This window comes from Ambystoma mexicanum, chromosome 14 (assembly GCF_040938575.1).
Source record: "Ambystoma mexicanum isolate Mex_15411 chromosome 14, UKY_AmexF1_1, whole genome shotgun sequence".
Lineage (NCBI taxonomy): Eukaryota > Metazoa > Chordata > Amphibia > Caudata > Ambystomatidae > Ambystoma > Ambystoma mexicanum.
The window spans coordinates 24,554,332-24,577,095 of NC_090940.1; the positions used below are offsets into that span (position 1 = coordinate 24,554,332).

Consider the following 22,764-nt stretch of genomic DNA (forward strand, 5'->3'; position numbering starts at 1 on the left):
AGTGTCTCCACCAGGGGTATCCAGTTACAATGCCCATAGTCTCAACGATCGAAACCCGTCTGCCATATCATGGTTGTATGACACCCCCACCAGCAAGCCTGCCCACATTCCAAAAAACAATCTGCCAGATAGCGTCAGGAAAGAAAACGAAAAACTACTAGAAATGCACGAAATACTATATGATGAATGGGCCAAGGGGGGCGGGAATGAGAAAGGGGGGCCTAGTTTGCCCACTGCTCAGGGGGTTGGGAAGTACATGAGTAACAAGAACACCAGACGAAAGAGAGAAACAGGGAGGAAGAAGTATGATGAGTACTATGGGCTAGGTCTAGATAAGATGGAAGACCCACGACACCCCCATCAAACAAATAAGTGGTATGCAGACATGAGTGCCACAGCTAAACAGACAACAAACGAAAGCTGTTATGTCTGTTCCCTCATCCCCCATGCATCAGGTACACCCAAAGTATTGTTACCCAAAGAGTTGCCTATTGTGGATGCCAATGTCTTCTTCATCTCACGCTGTGCAGGATCAAGAACACCTTCCAGGCACACGAAGTGACTTTTCAAATGCTGCAGAACGAGAAAACCTGTTACCCAAAAACGACAGGAGTAGTAGGTTTGAAAGAACCATGTTTTGTGATAGGAGGGACACTTTTTTCTGACAACAAGCGGAAGGATGAAGAAGTGATGTGCAAAGCGGAAGCACTAAGAGGTGTGGCGCCGGATAAATTACAGTGGATAGAGGAAACATGTACACCAGTATGGAGAGAACACATTTCAAAGCTAACTTGGGTAACTGCCATTGAAAAGCCGTTCAAACTACAGAGCGAAATGGACTATAAACTGTGCTTTAAAGGGGAAGGAAGAACCCCCATGGGAACAAACAAGAGCTGCAACAAGACCCTAAAGAAAGGGACTGCGGCCCTCATGGACACGTACTGGGTGTGCGGCAAACAGGCATACCTACACCTCCCCCAGTCATGGAGTGGCAGCTGCTCAATGGCCACTCTGCACTCGGCACTAATGGTGATACCAGAAAGCCACATCGATGGGAGCACCATCCCAGACCTCAAAAGGACACAGGAACGCATGCAGAATGTGGCTCAACCCACTGCAGAGTCACAAATATATGTCCTGTCTTCTGGAAGCAAGGGAGAAGTGCTGACCCGTAAAAGACGAGCATCAAATTACATATCAAAGGCATCATCAGAACTATTGGCCCAGATCCCAGACAAATATCGATTATTCAGCTCAGCAGAAACATTCTTTGCCTCACTAGTCTCAAGTGTCCAAGCAAGGGCAAATGCAAAATGGCTCCAGATAACACGCTGGGAACTGATTCAGCTGGCGAACGACACTGAAGAAGGATTCAATATCATCAGAGTCGAACTAAGAGCTTTACGACTAATAATAATAATAATAATTAGGCACTTATATAGCGCTACGAACCCTCAGGTATCTGAGCGCTGCTTATTATTACCCACGGTGTGTGGTGCTCATTTATCGACCTCGGAAGGATGAAAGGCTGAGTTTGGCCCCGCCGGGATTCGAACCTGCGTTAGCAAGCTCTGCACAGATGTCAAAGCGAGCGCTCTACTCGCTGTGCCACTTGACCGGTATGACCATGCAAAACAGGTATGTCCTGGACCTGTTGACAGCGATGGACGGTGGTGTTTGCCGAAAAATAGGAAGTACCTGCTGCACTTTCGTACCTTCCGAGGACGCAGAGAATGGCTCCCTGTCCCATGTGATCGAAGCAGTCCACAACTAGGAGAAAAAATGAAAATGGAAGGTGGAGCAGAAGCGAGTGCCTGGTTCGACAACATCTTCTCCTGGGTTCCCTCATGGCTTGGAACAACTGTGAAATTTTTAATACCAGCTGTTGTGTTCCTCCTTCTACTTTTTTGCCTGTGCCAGGTGGGTCTTCGAGTCTGTGCTAACGCAGTACCAAATGGTGCAATGATGATGGTGACAATGGGCAACTCACACGGGACAATAAAAACAATGCAAGAAGCACAAGTACAAACAGGGATAGATAATTCGCCCAGGTACCAACTGGTGCCCATATACCACGATAAAGATATTGTAGATAAGTTGTGGCACACCACCATCAAAGAGCCCCGTATACTAGAATGGTATGAGGAGGTTTGGGTAGATTTAGAAGCAGATGGTGGGTGCATATATCTAACGTGTACTCCAGATGAATATGCCCGGAGAGGTGAGAGCTTAAGAGCAGTGTGCAGGGCATGGATGCCCATCAAAGGAACTCCGGCATGGGATGAGGCAGTGATGGACGAGGCAGAATGTAGGAGGATAGAAGATTTAAAGAATTCGTTACTTTAGTAACGAAAGGGGGGAAATGTAGGGGAGGACTGGTCCACAACGACCCCCCTCGCCTGCACTTTCTCCCCAGGTGAGGACTATGGCTCTCTTGGACGTCTCCTCATGCCACCCGGGCCCAGGTGGTGGAGGGCTCACCCACTGGAGACATTGCCCGCACGTATTAATTGCCCGCACGTATTAAGATTTAGCTAGGCCTAGACACCATTTTTGTCTGGTAAAGATGGTGTGAGCTCAGCGCGCTGTAGCGCGGCCCCCACCCTTGGAGGGTTTCAGTCATCCTTGTTGCCGCAGCACCCTGGCAGATCCGCTGCGAGCCCGTTCCCACGAACCAGAAGGACATGAGCCAGTGTAATGCACTAACATTGTAACAGTCACCTTCCGCAGTGTATCATCGCTCCCAGCATGACCCGGCCAGCAGGCCTAGGCAAAATAAAATGAACAGTAAAATGGTCGTCACAGGCCTGACAATCCTCGTATATTAATGTTTAAACTACTTGCAAAGGATGCTTTCCTCTCATAAAATCCCTTATATTATAAAAGCCTGTAAGATGTATAATTAAAAGACATCATGCTCCCATGATATAAGCAATAATGAGCATGTACCATTGCAGTTGGATGCTAATAATAAAGGAACGCACCAAGAATCTATTTGTTACGTGTATTACTGAGAAACTTACACCCCATGGGCTCGCGCCATAACTGAACTAATGCTGCTAGAATACACGAGAAAACGAATGTAACCAGACTGTGGAACTCATGTGAAGGATGCGCAAGAAATGCACTAGTTATGTGTGTATGTCTAAGCTTCTTATGTGCCACCACCGTCACGTACAGTGGCGAGTCATTTCCTATGTATTCCACCAACCCGACTACTACCTCACTTACTGCAAATATATATATACATATAATTAAATACTGTAGTTGTTAAAACATAGTGTACGAGTACGGTGTTCAGACTGGGTATAATCGAGACACATCCAGCAAAGTTGAAATGCATGTTTTAAAAGGATTTGAATAAGTATTATAGAATGTTCAAATGTTTGATGTTTTTACCTATCTCAGCAACACACGAGGGAGATACCTTTGTGAAATACTTGCAAGGCCATTCCCCCTCCCTCCCTATGAAGGCTGCCAAAGGCATGAGAGCAGAGACCGCGCCGCGCTGCTTTACCTCCCCCAACCAGACTGGAGCCGCTTCAAAGATTTGTAACCCCCTCTGTAGCACCCAAGGCCACCACCCGCCACCTGCATTATTTACAGCACAGCAGTAAACCTCTGCCTGAACATACGCGCCCCCTCGTAAACCTCACAACCCACCGGACCACCTCAGACTTATGGCCCTGTGCAATAAAGACACCCAACACTTTGACAACACACAGCGGAACATCCATAACAACTTCTAACAAGGCAGAAAGACATGTACCGCCCGTGCCAGGCCCTGAAGCTTAGCCCCTCGACCTATGGCCCCGGTCAACAGGACACTGGTAACCATGCCCTGACGTATTACCTCCAGTCCCCTCACAAGGTGCATTCCTCCTGTGTTGCATTAACCTGTTGTATAACCTATTGTAAGATTTACTGAAGATAATGCTAAAAATGCTCGAATGACTGCGGTGTGCATGGCATAGGGCTAATAAGTCAGGAAGAGACATTCATCTCTGCCACTGGCCACGATGGCCCCACAACACCGCCTGGATGAACTCCGCCACCCGGCCAGGCCCAGCCCAACCCACGAGGCTGCCCAATGACGTCTTCCAGCCAAAGCCAACCACATCACAGCAGCACCTATAGTTAGTCGTCGCCACCCAATCCCCATGAATTTGTGCCCCCTATAGTGTGTAGGTTCTTATGACGTTTTTTGTAAATATATACGCCTGTCTTTGCTATTGTCAGACAGAGCGCTCTCGGAGTTTGCAGAGTTCTTTGCATGCCCTATTCTGATTGATAAACTCCCATTTACGCTCACCCGCACTCTGTCTTGGCCTTATTCCCATTTTGGGAGAGTCTTTCATTGTCTCTCATTGCGGGGAGGATCGTGCTGTTTGGGGACGCTTGCCTTCAACTCTAAATGCACCCGGCCCCCTCCGTCCGAACAAGCACATGTCCTTACCTACAGACACTGCAAGGCCTCGTCCTGAGCCGTGGCGTGGCGATGCCCCTGGCGAGCGGAGCGATGCCTCTACAAGATCTGTGGAAAGAAAGAGCAGTTATATGGATGTAGTCTTAAGAGTCCACTCAGTTTCCAGCACATCAAAAGGTCAGTGTCCTCAACATACCAGCACTTCAACAAAGATCTGCCTTCCATTCAACGTGGCAGTAAAGCAGGGCTTTCAACTGGCAATAACCCTCTGCCCCTTCACACCAGATGATAGCAACGCAAAGACCAAGGCGAGGTTCGTCTGAACCTGGGCTGATTCCAACCATGGAACTAGTACCTCCATTGGCAAAGTGAGCCACAGGCATCTCATGTGCAGGGCCAATCTTTAAGGGAACTGCAGTGGACAGAGTAATTCATCTTGCCCATTTAAGTGCAGTAATAAAACCAGAGAGCGAGAAGGCAGTGGTACAACCAGACACAAACACTTCTCGAAAGAGACAATCAACTGCTAGACATGTTCAGCCAGGAGAAACATTGGCACACCAGCAAGCCCGCGCTGCCTCTGGGTAATGCTAGCCGTGTTCAGACAGGAGAAACATTGGCACACCAGCAAGCCCGCGCTGCCTCTGGGTAATGCTAGCCGTGTTCAGACAGGAGAAACATTGGCACACCAGCAAGCCCGCGCTGCCTCTGGGTAATGCTAGCAGTGTTCAGACAGGAGAAACCTTGGCACACCAGTAAGGGCGTGTTGCCTCTGGGTAATGCTAGCCATGTTCAGACAGGAGAAACATTGGCACACCAGCAAGCCCGCGCTGCCTCTGGGTAATGCTAGCCGTGTTCAGACAGGAGAAACATTGGCACACCAGCAAGCCCGCGCTGCCTCTGGGTAATGCTAGCAGTGTTCAGACAGGAGAAACCTTGGCACACCAGTAAGGGCGTGTTGCCTCTGGGTAATGCTAGCCATGTTCAGACAGGAGAAACCTTGGCACACCAGCAAGCCTGCGCTGCCTCTGGGTAATGCTAGCAGTGTTCAGACAGGAGAAACCTTGTCACACCAGTAAGGGCGCGCTGCCTCTGGGTAATGCTAGCCATGTTCAGACAGGAGAAACCTTGGCACACCAGCAAGCCCGCGCTGCCTCTGGGTAATGCTAGCCGTGTTCAGACAGGAGAAACCTTGGCACACCAGTAAGCGCGCACTGCCTCTGGGTAAAGCTGCCCAGCCAGTAAGCGGAGGTGCTGGCGCACGGCAATGTGGACGAAGAAACATGTTCTCTAGCAGAAACAAAGACCGAGTAGCAAACCCAGTGAAGATGTACCCACGTTCTAACACTAGTGTTGCACCCTGGCACTTGGGACCCACAATGGCTTTTATTGTGCTTGTCCCTTATTTTTCCCCTGGGAGCGGTTGGTGCTTGGTCAAGGTCTTGCGCCGTCACATAGAGTTTAATTAGTCAGCCTGCCTGGACCGAGGTGAACTGTTCTCCACCTCAGGGAAGGGGGGTGGGGGGAACTTTTAGTGCATGGCATGAACTGATGGTTCAGGTGAATTGATTAGTTCCGAGGTGGGGTGGGAGTCAGATCCTGACTTAATGTCATGGCTTGCAGCTTGCCTGGTACTGGATGTCAGCCTATTCTAGCCTTTGGCACCAGTGAGACTGGACAGTGACTGGAGACATGGAGGCCGATTAAGGAGGAATGGCTCTGCAGAAGAAGATTTGTTATTTAGAGTTTGATGGGTTCCCGCTGTGGCTTCACAATAAAAACATTAGAACCTACAAATATCTCCTTTTGAATGGAGTTTATTTGGTGGCCTGCCACAGACAGAAACACAAAAAAACCATAAAACAGGTACCTTCGCCAGAACCCCACTCTCATATATGGCAATGTACCATTCAATGGTGGTTCCAGACGGTGTTGCCTACAGCAGACAGCCTGGACACATCCACGGCTGAGGTTTTACCACCTGGTAGCAGTTTGCCAACTTGAGTTATAGAGACCTTTAAAGAAACCAGTGGTTCTGTTGCTAGAGGTTACAGACTGCAGCCCAGGAAGCAATTGCTATCAGCGTCGGGCCAAAGGCAAGTGCATTTTGGTAAACTGGTTCGCTCACAAAGAGCAAACCAGTTTACCAAAACCAGATCACTTGCCACGGAAGAGGCACATAGTTGGTCAGCCTCGGTCTGACGGCGAGTGAGAAGTGGCACAGCAAGCACTGGCGCCATAGGCCAGGCATGAGGTAAGGTTGGAATTCAAAAGTAAATGGGGGGGGGGGGGGGGGGTTGGAGGTGTGCATGGAGGAGCAGGCTTGTACACGCAGAGCTTGCGGACAAGCACTAGTGTCAAAGACAGGTCCCGGCAAATCCCGCCTCTTCCAGCACACCCTCTTCCGCCCCGGTCTTGGGAGTTCACAGCTGTACGAGTGGCTTACCTTCTGCCTTTACTCTGTGAGGACCCAGGGTAGCCATTGCCTGGAAGAAAAGGGAAAGCATTAGGCATTCAGTCAGGGAAGCATGCACCAGGATTAGTCTCCCGCTCTGCCCAGAGGGCATGCCAGCTGCAGTACGCAGACATCAATGCCATCTATAAGCCTACAATGCAGGGGGGAGCGGGACCTATGATGCAGCCTAGCAATACTGCTGCAGTGTGCGCAAGTCGCCCCACACCACTGTCCAAACGCCCACTTGAGCAGCAGCTGTGAAGGAAGCCGCACCACCTTCTCCTATCTACCCTTCCCCACACTGCTATACGCATGTCCCACCCATTTGTGTGCTCCGATGGGACGATGCATGTTGCATGTGCAACTTTAAGACAGGCTCCATACGCCGCTGCTTGCGGGGCAAACACCCCCTAGAAACACTTGCCTGTCGCCCAAGCACCTCTGGACCCAACAGAGGAAGACACTGACAAGGCATGCAAGATGCATGCCCCGCCACACCTGGGAAGCTGGAGAATAAAAGCACATTGCACTAGAGCGCACGCACAACCAAACACACACATACCCCCCACACAAACACAGGCGATTACCAAGAACTAGGACAAACCACCGGGATCCGCCACAAAACACCACCATCAGACACAGCGCACTCACATGGTTTTCATCAGCCTTGAAGTGGTTCAATTAAGCCCTCGCATCAAGGCCCTTCCCCTAAAAACAAAAAAACAAAAATGGGACTAGAGGGGCCAACTGAATCCAAGTAAATAAAGGACTAAGTGCATGAGCAGCAAGCGAGGAACTCGAGAAGGCCAAGTGCATGAGACCGTGAGACACAGCACACCCCTGAACTTCACCATTGCGAATGTAGGGATGCCCGTCACTAGTCAAATGGGCAAACAAGTGCCCACAATGGGAAAGCTTTCCCAGAAGCACATCCAGAACAAGTACGCTGCCTAGGACTAATTCACTAAACAGGCGTTCTGGCCAATCAGTAATAAGTCAAACTAAAAGGCCACCATGTGGAGTTTAGGATCACAAGAGACCAGGTGTGGCTATTCATGGACACATCCAGTAGGGTGACCGTATGCAAAACCCAAGCCATAGGACCGGTACAGCCCAACATGTGCAGTCACACTGCTGCTCTGCCCCTTCACCTGCATTCACTCCGCCCCGAGCACCGCACCTGCAGCATCCGGCTGAACTGCAGAGGGTGGAGGGTGGAACGGTGCATCCATCACTCTACGTACCCCCTGCCTCCGCTCTTTGCGAGCGGCGCAACACATGCACTAGTTCCTTAGGGCACAAGCAACTGTGCAGAGGCGAGAAAACCGGGAGGACTTGGAACCGCAAGCTCTGCATTTTAGGGCAAATCATTGCAAATGAGCCGCAAGCCACTTGCTTCCCCCCCTTCCCCATCCTTGAAACCTCTGGTTTCTGAAGGTCAAGCCTTTACAGAGGTTTCACAGGTTACCAGTGCCACCAAGCAGAGGGTGCAGTGCAGCCTGCACCATTTACACTCAGTTTGCAGCGTTCACTTTTTTTGGCTGACACATTGAAACAGGAGCATTCTGAAACAAAATACTACTTGTAGGTTTTGCTTTTTTAGGTTATAAATTTAGGGTTCTAAAAACGGCAACATGAATTGGCAAGCAAGCAGCAAAACGACAGGACATCCTGAACACACCTCCAATGGGACAGGTGCAAGTCTGCGCGCTGCACGTGTGCTGTAGTGCACCTTAAGACAGCACCGAGTTAGTCCCCAGGAGAGGAGGCCGCAGCCTTCCTACCTTCCGGATCGACGTCCAGTCTTCCAGGATGTCCAGCTCCTGCAGCATGTACACAATATATGGTCGTTGGAAAGTCAAGGAAGGTGTGCAAACAGACAGGGACCACTGCAACGCCACAAACGCCCACAGTCCTTCCCAACTCAAACCTGCTGCTCATACATGGCTTCACTATAAAAGCCGGACCATCTTGAACAGTTGCTGGAGCGCCAAAACACGCAAACAGGGGTCCCACACAAAAAATAACACACAGCACATGCCACAGTGAGGTCTTTAAGAGACTGGTTACATGAGGCGCTGGGCCAGTTACAAAAGATTTTTGGGCAACTTTGGCTCCATATTCTATGGACCCACAAACGTTTCGTTTTTACAGGGAAGTGAAGCCTTCAGCGTCACTCCCTGGGCCTTTTGCTCATTTTGTTTTGCAGAGACTGATCAGTCCTTCAAACGATCAGTGCTGGGAAACTAAGTTTTACTTTTGCGTTTTGGTAACTTTTTAACAGTGCACACAGCATCTTACAATGCACTGGGGATACATTTGTATCATCCTACCATTTTACACTTGGGATTACATTTGTACGTTATTTCTAGTGCGCACATTTGCATTGACCGCGTGTAGCTAATGAACATGACTAGTGCCCTAAATGGCCCTGCCACGAGAATTTTGCTTTCTTTGGCTATATTGTTTGTGGCCTTCCTCCTGTGCCAGGTCAATAAGTCCCATATAAGGTCATGCACTTGCCTGGGAAAGCTGCCGCTTTCACAGGATAGCTTGGCACAGCAAGGGGGCGGGTCTGTCTAGATGCACGGGGTGAGAGAAACTGACAGGGGTCCCAGATTGGACCACTGCTGGCTATCTGAACGGTTCACGTGCTTACTATTGGTAGGCTTGGACTTGCTTCCAGCTAGGATTTTCAATGACAGGACTCCTGCAGCCATTTCCTGCAGATCAACGTTGGAAACAAGTAGCCTGTGTAGGCCAGCAGCAGACTGGATGACACCCAAAGAGGCTCAGCATCCTCTTCCTGCGTTTGGCCCGGCGAACCCCTGCTGGACTACCTGATCTGCAACCATTGGACTGGTGGAACAAACTAATGGCAATACATTCTCAAGGATCCAGCCATCCTGAGCCTTCAGAGTGCCCCCCCTCCCCGGTGGACTGACCAGCTCTCCAGTGGGCTACCTCGCTGTTGCTGGAACTTCAGTAGCCGCCACATTGCGGTGGAAGTCACCTTTCTGATGCATTTCAGCCTGAAGGATCCTGCTATGGAAGAGCGCCCCGAGTGCGGTGGCAGTCGCTGGAACTCGTCTTTCCTGTCTGGTGACGTGTCCAGAAGGTGTCTGCATCAATGCCTTATGCATTTCTTCTTCGCAAATTTTTGTACCTGCTCATGGTTGCATATGCAGCTCCTGGGCACCTCTCCCTCAAACAAACAGTGGGAAATCTACCTCCAGTGACCTTCCGTTGAACCCCCCCCAATCTACTCCTCTGGGAATATCAGAGCCATGGTGGTAAGTAATCGCAATGCATTGGTTGCTCCCCCACCCCTCCAAACAGCCGCTCTCCTTAGAATAAACCACAGAATAAACTTTGGTTATTCCACCGCTTTTTGTTCAACATATCCAATGTAACTGAAAGAGGAGAACATTAGGTAACTGTTCAATAGCTCTCTGGAACATTTGACCAACACAAGAAATCGGTATCCAGTGAAAATGTTGCTAACAGAAATGTAGGTGGTGAAAATACTTCTGAAGTGAAAAAGTCACCAAGCAAATAGTAGTCATAACATAGGTGAAAAGTAGCCAAGAATGCAGTGCTGCAAGGGTTCAGTGGGCTTGCGATTGCCCGGCTGAGGGTTAAGATGGGTGTTATGTTAAGGCTAGGGCAAATAGAATAATGGTTTGGGTAAGGGTTAAAGAAAGGGATAGGGAGGTTGGAGAGGGCTGGCAATGTTGGATGTAGGATAGGGGTTAGGATAAGCCTAGTGGTTAGTGCAGTGTAGAGAAGGCCTTCCAAGTACATAAGGTGATAACTTATATGGTGCATTATCCAAAAAAACGCTTTACACACATTTATGAAATTATCATCCCAACCAAATGGGTACTCATATTGACCTCGGATGGATAAAAGACTGCATTGACTTTACCAGGATTCCAACATGCGACCAACATATTGCAGCAGCGAGTGCTTAACCTACTGAGCTTTCCTACCAACTAAGTGTTTTAAGAGGTGTGGTTAGGGTAAGGCTAGGATTAGAGCAAGGGCTATGGATTTTGCAGTGAGCTGGTGATGGGGTTGAGTTAGCTTTACTGTTCATTTTGTATTCATTTGGTGTTTTGTACCGAGTCACATGCATATACAATGCTTTAGTGCACTGGAGGCTTGGGCAAGGGTTCAGGGTAGAACAACAAGTTACTTTCTTACCTGGTAACGTTCTTTCAATGGGATGTTCCTCTAACATATGCCACATCTATGACAGGTCATAGCCACAGCTGTGCTGCTTCGGAAAGTTTTTCGGCGTCTGCATCCTGCGTCGATACGCTGTCCTCAAGGGCCTCCCTCGAGCCAACGTCAAAGGATGTCATCAGTAGGACACACGACGCCCGTAGCCTCAGTTGTAGTTTTTTCCCAGAACGTGTGGCACCAATCATCTGCCAGTATGACTACAGAAAACCTTGCGGAAAAGTAAGCTGCAATCGCATAAGACATTGTGTAGAGGGGCAGGGTGCGATGTGGAATACGTCGGAGGAACATCCCATCGAAAGAACGTTACCAGGTAAGAAAGTAACGTCCTTTGAGGGGATGGTGTCCTCCGACTTATTCCACATCTATGACAGACTCCCAAAGCAGTACCAACGTAAGGTGGTGGGAAAAGAATTTAGAATTTTAGAATGCCCAATTAAATTGCAGAATAGAGGACTGCCTTGCCAAAGGCTAAATCTTGCCCATGGATAGAATCCAGGGAATAGTGTTTTACAAAAGTAAAAACAGAGGACCATGTGGCTGCTTCACAGATGTTACGAATGGGAACACCCCTCTGCAGAGCAGTGGAGGCAGCCACACCCCTAGTAGAATGGGCCCGTAAGCCTACCAGAGGGTCCTTACCTGGCAGACAGTAGCATTCAGAGATTCACCAGATGATCCAATGGGAAAAGGTCTGCTTAGTAACAGCTTGACCCAAACGCCTTCCAGCGTATCCTACAAAGAGGTGATCATCCACTCTGACCCGGGACATGCGCGAGTGGTACAAACTTAAAGCTCTCCTAGGATCCAACCTATGGAGCCTCTCCTCTTCCTTACCTGGATGCGGAGGAGGATAGAACGCCGGAAGAATGACCTGGCTCAAATGAAAGTCTAACACAACCTTCAGAAGAAAAGGAGGACAAACCCTAAGGCCAAACCTGTCCTTATGGAAAACCGTGAAAGGTGGTTTGGCGGATAGTGCCTGCAACTCACTCACGCTGCAAGCGGAAGTAACCACAACCAAAAATACAGTTTTAAAGGTCAACAGTCTCAAAGGACAAGAATGACATGCATTATTTACCGTAAAAGCATTTCTGATGATTGGATCTGCTTGGATTCACATGCTGTGCATAATCCAACATCCAGTGGTCACTGCAGAGTATTGCATTTTGTTTGTCTTCTGATGTTTGTTAATCTGCTTAGAATCACATGCTGTGCATTGACTAGCGAGCAGTACCCGGAGTTGGAGGTGGGTTGTGAGAAGGAACAGTAGAGAAAAGATGTCTTAATACTGCCTGTCCCACCTGGGAATCAGATCTAGAATGGGTATCTAGACAATAGTGTTTTGTAAAGGTTTGTACAGAACGCCAGGTTGCCGCTTTGCAAATGGACTCAAGAGGGACATTTGCAATGAATGCTATGGATGCCCCAGTGCCACGAGTAGAATGTGCTCTTGGCTTGAAGGGTAGTTCTCTCTTAGCAAGAGTGAACGAGTGATGCATTGGACAATCCATCTAGATATAGTGGATTTTGACACTGCATCTCCTTCTCTTCCTGCTGCCACTGAGACAAAGAACTGATTAGTCTTTCTCAGTGGTCTAGTTCTTTCCATATAAAACATGACGGCTCTGCGCACATCAAGTGTATGCAGGCTTTTTTCTCCCAAATTAGATGGGTTTTGAAATAACGTTAGTAGTTCTATCGACTGGTTGACATGGAATTTAGAAATTCATTTCGGTGCAAACCTAGGATGCGTGCGTAGAACCACCTTATCCTTGTGAACCGTTACAAAGGGGTCTACTATAGAGAGCACTTGTAGTTCACTTACTCCACTAATGGAGGCGATAGCTATCAAGAAAGCAGTTTTAAAAGCGAGGTTCTCAAGTGTTCCCTTGTGCATTTAAGTGTTCCCTTGTGCATGGGTTCAAAGGGTGAGCCCATAAGCCTGGTTAGTACATTTCGGTCCCATCCGGGAGCTGGGTTAGATATAGGAGGGTGGATCCTCTTTACTCCCTCCATGAAGGCCTCAATAACTGGGACTTTCCACCACGACACCTTATGTTGGGACGTGGTGTATGCAGAAAGTGCAGCTAGATGAACTTTTATAGAATTAAAGACTAATCCCGAGTCTAATAAGTGAGCCAGGTAAAGAACAATCAGAGTAGTCAATGGGGTTGATGCTCTTACCTCTACACCAGATGACAAATCTTTTCCACTTGCTAGAATAGCAGTAACGAGCGTTAGGTTTTCTTGCCGGCCTATGAATGTCTATGCATCTTTGAGGGAGCTGTAAATGTCCAAATTCTATGACCTCAGGAGCCAGGCTGCTAAGTTCATGGTCTGTGGGCATGGGTGCAGCATTTTGCCCCTGTCCTGTGACAGCATGTTGTACGGGCAGGGTAGTTTCACCGGTGGAGCCAGAGACATCACCATCAGGTGAGCGAACCATGGTTGCCGGGCCCACATTGGTGCCACTAGTTATCATGGTGACTGGTTCTTGGTGCATCTTGTGCACCATCTTGTTGAGAAGGGGAGGGGGAAGGAAATCGTAAACAAACTTCCCTGACCATGTTATCCAGAGACCGTTCCCCTTGGAGCAGTTCTGGGGTTACCTGGAGGCGTAATTTTTGGCATTGGGTGTTCTCCAGAGTTGCGAAAAGATCAATTTCTGGGAAGCCCCATTGTGTGAACACGTCGAAGACGATGTCTTCTTGTAATCGCCATTCGTACTCTGAGGGCAGAGGGAAGTCTCTGCTGAGTTTGAGTTCCCCTGGTACATGTTGTGACAACAGGAACATGTGTTTGAGAGCCCACTTACAGATGTTCTGGGACCGCTTGCACAGTGCTGGAGAGCGAGTGCCCCCTTGCTTGTTCAGGTAGTACATGGCTGTGGTGCTGTCTGTGAGGACCTTCACCGTCTTCCCTTGCAGGTGTGCCTGGAAAGCCTTCAGTGCCTTGAAGACCGCTAGTAGTTCCAGCAAGTTTATGTGTTTGGACGCTAAACTCCGAGTCCAAACTCTGTGTGCAGTCTGATGGGATAGATGAGCCCCCCCCCCCATCCTGTGAGGGATGCGCCTGTGGTTAGAGTGGCTTCCACTGCGGGGGTGGCAAATGGTTTCCCTATTACAAGGTTTTCCTTCGACCACCACTGCAGCGAGAGAACCAAGGCTTGCGAGACCACCACTAGATCATCCCATCGTCCGCTGGCCTGACACCACTGGCTGTTGAGCCACTCTTGCATTGGGCGCATGCGCAGACACGCGTGAGGTACCAAATATATACATGACGCCATCATTCCTAGCAAACGCATTGCTTTGCGTACCGTCACCTCTCGAGCAGCTACATATTGAGGGATCTGAAACAGCATATTTTCTTGTTGGAGGGGGAAGACGAGGCCGTCCTTTGTTCGAATTAGAGCCCCTAGGAATTGTTTGATCTGGCGGGGGTCTAGACTGGACTTCTTCTCGTTGATGGAGAAGCCCAGTTGGAACAAAAGGTCTACAGTCTTTTGGGTATTTGAGAAGCATGTCTCGTAGGAATCCCCTGTTATGAGCCAATCGTCGAGGCAAGGATATACTGGGATGGACAACCTGCGCAGGTGGGCCGCTGCCACTACTTACGTGAATACCCTCGGTGCTGACGCTATGCCGGAGGATAGCACTCTGAACTGGTAGTGTTTGCCCTCTATCATGAACCTGAGGTATTTTCTGTGCGCTGGCAACATTAAAATATGAAAGTATGCATCTTTCATGTCCAGTGTTGTCATGTAATCTCCCTGTGAAAGCAGGGGGATTACTTCCTAAAGGTCACCATCCGAAATTTGAGGTTTGACAAATTTGTTCGCTGGGCACATAATACAGAGCGCAAGGTTAAGTCCTTTTTGGGTACAAGGAAGTACACTGAATAAATACCTTCCGTTACCTGTGAGAGGCACAACCTCTATTGCTCCTTTTTCTAGAAGCAGTTCGACTTCTTGAAGAAGGATAGCAAGGTGCTCCAGTGATAGGCGGCGTCCCCTTGGGGTCTGTAAATGGGGGACCGACTGAATTCTATGCAGTAACCGCGGGCTATAGTTGACAATACCCAGCTGTCTGTTATTCCCTCCCATGCTCATAGAAAAGATGTTAACAGGCCCCCGACCGGCAATGCATGGGAGGGGACCCGAACTTCGGGTCATTTGGTGTTGGTAGCCGGGGAACCTCTAGGAGTGGGGCCCCCGACCTCTTCCCTTGCCACGACGTTGTCCTCCGAGTGTATTGGCCGCTGGTTCCTTGAGTAGAGGGCCAGTTGCCTGCAGAGTACGGCTGTTGCTGTGGACGTTGGCCTCGAAAAAAGCTTTTGTTGCCATATCCTCGCTTATTGGGAGGCCTTGAGATCTGGTCTAGAGTCTTTAGGGTATCAAAATCCTTCTTAGCAGTCTCCAGTGCATTGTCCACTGCTTTCCCAAAGAGGTTGGAATCCTCGATTGGTTTGTTGATGAGTGACAACTGGGTCTCTGGCTTAAAACCCGAGTTCCGGAGCCAGCCATGACACTTGAGAAGTATTCCCTGGACTAAAGAAAGGCCAGCCGTTTCCGCAGCATCTAGTGTTTTTTTGATGCTTTGGGTAACCAGCGTTCCTTCCGTTACAGTGGTTAAAAAGCGAGTTCGTAAGGGCTCAGGGACTTCGAGGTCTTGGCGTAATTTTCCCCATTGGGCATCAGCATAACTTGCCAGTAAGGTATTGTTATTGGCAATTCTGGTGGAAAAAGCTGCTGAGGCTGTAATTCTCTTACCCAGGACGTAGAGCTCCTTTCCTTCCTTGTCTGGGGTTGCTTCGCTAGTTGATAGCGGAACCCCCTGCCCTTTTCCTTGTGGTAGTTACTACTACGGATTCTGGTATTGAGTGACCCTTAATGTAGAATGGGTCCGATGGAGGGACTAAACAGTTTTTCAATTCTTGGGTTGACCCCTCTAACCAACGCAGGTGTTGATAGCGATGGGATGAGTAGTCTCTTGACTGAGGCGAGGAGGGGAATGGTCTGGCTAGTAGGTGGTTTCTCTTTAATGATTTTCTACAAATTCTATTTTGGGAGTAATTTCCCCAGTCTCAATTTCAAAATGCACTGCTGCTTTCCGTAGTAGCGTGTTGAAAGTGGGTTGGTCATCTACAGGTGATGAGTTTCTGACTGGTGTGGTTTGAGGAGAGGACATGACGTCAGGGTCTGTTGACGCTGCTGGGGACTGCCAAGGCTGTGAGCCACCTTCATCTTGGAAGCCCCCCCCCTCCCCCCGACCCATGTCTGGGTTTTCCTCAAAACCTTCTTCTAGGTTTTGTTGTATTCACTATTTAGGAACTCCTCATCCTCTTGGAAGTGAAATTCTTCAGTGAGGTCATGTGTGTTAAACTCCTCTTGACAGGGGTTAAATAGTCTAGGGTATTTGGCCCTGGGGTCCTCATAAAGTACCTCTCTTGACCTCTTGGGTGTTTGTTCAGGAGTGGACATCAATCTATCCAGCTTGTCCATACATGATTGGAATCTTTCAAAGGTCCAATGTGGTAACCCAGAACGGTCTGGAGGCGTAGAGGGAAGCTCCTCCACCTGTAGCCGTCTAGATCTGTTCCATAACGTCAAGGATAAACTCCCTTCGCCTTCTGAGAACCCTTCTCGTAGGCTAGGTCCTTCCTTTGACGGAGGGGGCGGTCCCTGCCTTCCTTCCGGCATTCTCAGCAGATCCCTGGCCTTGTGAGCGGGGCTCGGCGTATCCCTCGCCATCCGTCTCTGAGGAAATTCCCGCAAGCAGAACCTTTCGCACTTCCGGTTGACAATGGTGGCAAAGAGATCCACTTGAGGGGTCCCCCAAGGGGCGAAGATCTCCAGGAGAACCTCCTGAGCCAGCTCTCACTCGTGAAAGACCGTGCTCTGCCCGCTCAGAGCGTCCGCCGTCTCGTTTTAGTCTATGGCCAGATGAACTGCCGAGATCGAAATTTCCTGCTGGATGGCTCAGAACCAGAGCTGCATCGCCTCTCTGCACAGAGGGAGAAACCCTGCCCACCCCCACCCCTTTTTGTTGAGGTAGTGCATGGCCACTGTATTGTCCGTCAGAATCAGGGCAGTCTTCCCTCGCACAGACGGCAGAAAAGCCTTCAGGGCTAGCCTGACAGCCCTCTGCTCCAAAAGATGGATAACTCTTTGGCATGAGCTCCCCATCCCGTGAGGGATGCATCCGTCAGGATCGTCCCCTCCGGCCAGGGTAGCCCGAATGGAGCCCCCTTCATCAGATTGCCTTCGGCGGCCCACCACAGAAGATCCTGGACGACCGAGGGAAACACCTGAACGGGATCCGACATCCTGCCGAAGGCTTGTGACCACTGCATCTTGAGAGCCCACTGCAAAAGATCTCATCCGCAGCCTGGCCTCTGGCACCAGAAGAAAGAAGGATGCTGTGAGGTCAAGCAATCTCAAGAACTCGAACGCCGGGAGACTCTGGGCACGTAGAAATGTGTCCACCATCTGCAGAATGTGATGAGCCCTCAGTTGGGGAGGCGTACACTGCTCCAGAGATGTGTCAAGCACTGCTCCGATGTACTGGAGCCGCTGGGTAGGTGTCAAGTGGGACTTCTTTAAGTTGAGGGAAAAGTCCAGCTAGTGAAGGGAGTGGCAGGTGACGGACAGATGATCCAGGACTTGCTCAGGAGAGCACGCCCTGATCAACCAATCGTCCAGGTAGGGGTAGACGTGAATCCCCCTTTCCTGAGATACGCTGCCACCACCACCATGAGCTTGGTGAAGACCCTCGGGCGGAGGTCAATCCGAATGGCAGGACCCGAAACTGAAAAAGCGAGTCGCCAACCTCAGGTACTTCTTGTGCTTGGGGTGAATCGGCACATGAAAGTAAGCATCCTTGAGGTCGAGAGACACCAACCAGTCCTGAAGTTGAAGGGCCTGGAGGACTTGAGAGAGAATTACCATCTTGAACTTGTCCTTCCAGAGGAGCTTGTTCAAACCACGCAAGTCCATGATCGGTCGAGTCCCCCGTCTTTTTTCGGGATCAAAAAATATGGGGAAATACCATCCCTTGTTCTTCTCCGCTACAGGCACCAGTTCTATGGCGCCTTTCTCCAGCAGGGATTTCATTTCCTGCGCAAGGAGCGGATGCAGACTCTTCAAAGAGTTTCCCTAGGGGATTGTTGTGAGGACTCTTCCGGAAAAGAAGACAGTAGCCGTGGGCTATGATCTCCAGAACCCACACATCTGAAGTAATGGCACGCCATTCTAAAAGATGCTGCACCAGCCTTCACCCAACCAGCGAACCATGGGACATGGCCTCATGACTGAGCTGAAGTGGCTGAGGCAGTGCCTTCTACGTTGGCCCCTTTGACTGCAGCTCCCTTCGATCTGCCAAAGGTCGAGTAGTATCGAAAGGAACCTCCCCTCCATTGCTGTCCCCTAGGGCGAAAAGGCAGAGGTTGACGAACTGCAGCGCTCAATGACTTTGCTGCAGCTTTGGAGGTTTGCAACCTCTCAAGGCTCTCGTTAGCCTTGCTGCAAAAAAGATGGTCACCATCGAAGGGCATGTTGAGAAGCCGGGACTGTACATCAGGAGCAAACGCGGACTTCAACAACCACTCAAACGTGCGCATCACGGTGCTCGCCGCCATGGACCGGCTGACACAGTCTGCCACGGCCAGACCCGACTGAACAGATTCACACATGGCATCCTTGCCATCCTGAACGAGGGCAAGAAACCCATCCTTTTCCTCCCCTTCGGGAATATGTTTAGCCGCCAAGGATGCACAATTCCACAGAGTATGTGTGAATCTTGCCAAGGCACAAACAGAGTTGGCTGCCTTTAAAGCCATACCCCCAGATGAAAACACTTTCTGCGCCTAACCGTCAAAGCGCTTGTCCCCATCAGGAGGGATGGTAGGGTACGACGCCTGCTTCACTGGGGCCGTAACCGCCTGCACCACCAAACCCTCCGGAGTGGGGTGCAAAGACAAGTAGCGGGGGGGGGGGGGGGGAGTGGGCGGGGTCGCCACTGGCTGGACAGTATTTTTTCGGCCACGACTAATTCACTGCCGAGAGACTCTCCGGAGCAGTCCAAGCCGCCGCACTTGTTTGTAAGGCCATATGAAATGGCAGCACCGGGTCAGTGGGTGGACCTTGGTCCAAGATATCTGTCAGGTCATCCTGCAGAAAATCCACAGGTGGAGCAGATCACCCCAAATACTCCATCACCCTCGACATGAGATGCCTTTATGAAGATTCGGCGTGAGTACCAGGCTCAGGCCTGCCAAATTCAACCTGGGGGGAGGTTTCCAGACCACTGGCGTCATGCAAAGATTGATGCAGGTCTTCCAACTGGCTATGACCAGACAACAGTTCATCAGGAACCTCCCAAGGAACCAAACCTTCTACATCCGACCCTTCATCCACCTCAGAGATATAATCCAGAGGCTAATCCCTCGATGAGGGCACAGAAAAAGGCTCAAACACAGACCTCACCGACTTACTCAGGGCCTTCTGTGTATCCACTGGTCTCCGGGGTACCTCCGATAAAGCCTCTCAAAAGGAGTCGACGGAATCTGCGTCGGCCGAGGCGCCGACAACGGCTTCGAGGCCGGAGCCCCGAGTGTGTCCTTAGACGGCCTCTGCGCCGATGGCGTCGATGTCTTCTTAGAAGACATCACAGGCTCCGACGGTCTCGAGGGTGTCGAGGACCGGGACCTGGAGCAGGCATCGCTAGAGTGATCTACCTTGTCCGATCGGGACCTGGACGGCTCTCGATCGTGCAACCGCCTGAGCCGTAAGGCATGCGAGCGGTGGCCCTAGCGCATTCCCTGCCAGCTTCTCGCAAAGGCGCGGACGGAACAGAGCCTGCGATTCGAAAATCGCCATCATCTCCTTACAAAATGCATCCCATTCCGCAGGAGAGGAATGCTTGTTGGGACAAGCTACTCGCCATCTGGCGGAGTCCTCGGGCGAGGACAAGGAAGGCGCTTCCACAAGTGCCTATAAGAGGCAGAGGAATGGCGGGAACCACTCCGGGACTGAGACCCCCCCCCCCCACCCCATCCCCCGGACTTACGCCGACGCGGAGAGTCGCCCCTCGAATCGTCGGTCGAAAGCGAAAGCCCAGTGGATTTAAACTTTCAGGGTTTGGAAACCCTACCTACGGATAGCTTCTTCCGCTCCCGCAAGGCCTTCGACATCAAAGACTGACAATCCTCACAGTCATCGGTGGCGTGGTGCTCTCCGAGGCACCAGAGGCAGACGTCGTGTGGGTCCATAAGCGACATCTTGGAACCGCAGTCCTGACACTTCTTGAAGCCAGACCGCGGGGTAGAAGATGAAGACATGATTTTTCACAAAAACCAAGAATGAAGAACCGATTCAATCAGGAGAAGAACCGAGGCGCGCCGAGATTCCGAAGCGAACACGTTTGTGGAAAAAAAGGAACTGAGGCTACAGGCGTCGTGCGTCCTACTTATAACATCCCGTGACGTCAGCTCAACGGAAGCACTCGAGGACAGCGTATCGACGTCATCGACACAGACGCCGAACAGTTTTCCGAAGTAGCACAACTGTGGCGATTAGCTGTCAATAGATGTGGAATAGATGTCGAAGGACACAATCCCCTCGAATAAGGTTTTAAGTGGAGTCAGGGAAAGGTTTGCAACAGAGTCAGGGGAAGGTTAGCAACAGAGTAGGGCGATTGTGGAGGTTTTATTGGAGATGTGGGTAATTGCTAGGTTACATTCTTGTACATTTCTTTAAAAATAGCTTTTTATGCCGCCTACTAGCTTTGTGGCTCTTGGGTACAACACCCCACTCATCCTAGGGATCGACTTAAAGTAAGGGCATCAACTTTTTGCTGAATAAGTCATGGAATGCATGTCTAAGTACCTATGGAGACAGTATGGGATACATTACTCACCGTAATCGTATTTCTGATGCTTGTATCTGCTTAGATTCACATGCTGTGCATAGGCCGACGTCTAGTGGAAGCTGCGGGGTATTAGTTTGTTTTTCGAAACTCGAAGGGGGGGGGGGGGGGGGCGGGGGAGAACCAGGGCATGCCAGTAATACTATCCCTAGTGTGACGCCCCCTGTACCCATGATCCCTCACGCGTGTAGGACCCTCAGATTGTATTTTTTCTGACATGAAGAAGTCTGAGGAGTAGCGCGAGTACAGAGTATACAAGCAGATAAGACTACAAGCATCAATGCGCCTTCTCTCAGAGAGGAGGAAGGGCGGGCGCACGTGAATCTAAGCAGATACAAGCATCAGAAATACGCTTACGGTGAGTAATGTATCCCTTCGGAGGCTTGTGGAATCTGCTTAGATCACATGCTGTGCATAGATTAGCGAGCAGTGTTAGGAGGTGGGATGTGAGAAGGTTCTTGCATAAACAAGTGTCTTAGAACCGCCTGTCCCACTTAAATCTGTCTTGGCATGAGTGTCAATGCAGTAGTAGTCTAATCTAATACTGGGCGCATTGTTCGAATTTTTTTTGGCACAAGAAAGTAGGTTGAATAAATACCCTTGTTTACCTGGTTGACTGGGACGATTTCTATGGCGTCCTTTGCAAGCAGAATGGCGATCTCCTCGAGGAGGATTTTCTGATGGTCCAACGAGTGTACCTTTTGTCGCGGAGGATGGTCGTGGGGGTGCCCTAGTAACTCTATACAATATCCTCCGGACACTGTGGACAGCACCCATCTCTCCGAAGTGATCCCCTCCCATGCGTGGGTGAAGGTGGAAATGCGCCCCCTTACTGGGGATGCATGGGAGGGGACCCGAAGCGGAACGTCACTTTACTGGGTGGCGTACCCTCTCTGGCGGTGCTGCCTCTACCCCTAGTGCGGCCTCTGCGCTGCCCTCTGGGGAATCCCTGTGATGGCTTGAACTGATTGTTTCCCCGTGAGGTTCCTTGATTTTGATAGAAGTTTGAACCCCTCAGGGAGCTTTGACCCGGAAAGCGACAAAAATGGTTTCCCCTCTGTCCTGAGGGTTTATTGAGTTGTCAGAGATTTTAGGGTCTCATACTCATCCTTAGCTGTTCTTAAGGCTTCCTCCCTGCCTTGCCGAATAGTACGTTCGGCTCTACCGGCATGTCTATAAGTGTCTTGGGTCTCAGGTTTGAAACCCGACTGTTTTAGCCAAGCGTGACGTTTCATAACTGAGCCTTCGGCGATTATCCTTCCCGCATTATGTGCTGCATCAAAGTTTGTCTTTAGAATGCATCCTGATACAGACCTTCCATCTGCTGCCAATTGAGCCAACTGGCTCTTTAGGGGTTCATGTGCGGAAGATACTCAAGCGGCTACTTCGTCCCACTGGTGGCAATTGTAGCTTACCAAAAGTGTGGCACTGTTGGCAATACGTGCCTGATAGGCGGAGGTGGAGGCAACCTTTCTACCCAGAGCTTATTGTTTTTTGCTCTCATCAGGAGGTGCTTCGGAAGAAGCAAGCGGTGTACTTGCCCTCTTTCTGGTGGTTGTTACAACCAGGGAATCGGTTTTAATTTCCCTCCAAAGTACAGGAGGGGAGGGGGAGGGGGGGGGTTAGAGGCTGCAGCCCGGAATAGTGTCTCAACTCGCGGATTAACCGCACGAGTGAGGTTCGGGGTAACGAGGGATCAATCCTACGCT

At 50.2% G+C, this 22,764-nt stretch overlaps 1 protein-coding gene across 2 annotated transcripts in view; it reads right to left on the reverse strand.

The window, feature by feature from the left end:
* Positions 1-22,764, reverse strand: part of BRMS1L (BRMS1 like transcriptional repressor) — a 198,086-nt gene that overhangs the window by 91,710 nt on the left and 83,612 nt on the right. For both annotated transcript variants that reach the window (XM_069638428.1, XM_069638429.1), the window contains 3 exons: positions 8,666-8,730; positions 6,873-6,912; positions 4,457-4,534 (listed from right to left, as the gene is read on the reverse strand). In XM_069638428.1, the coding sequence (XP_069494529.1) occupies positions 4,457-4,534; positions 6,873-6,912; positions 8,666-8,730 (183 nt within the window). The remainder of the gene's footprint in view (positions 1-4,456; positions 4,535-6,872; positions 6,913-8,665; positions 8,731-22,764) is intronic.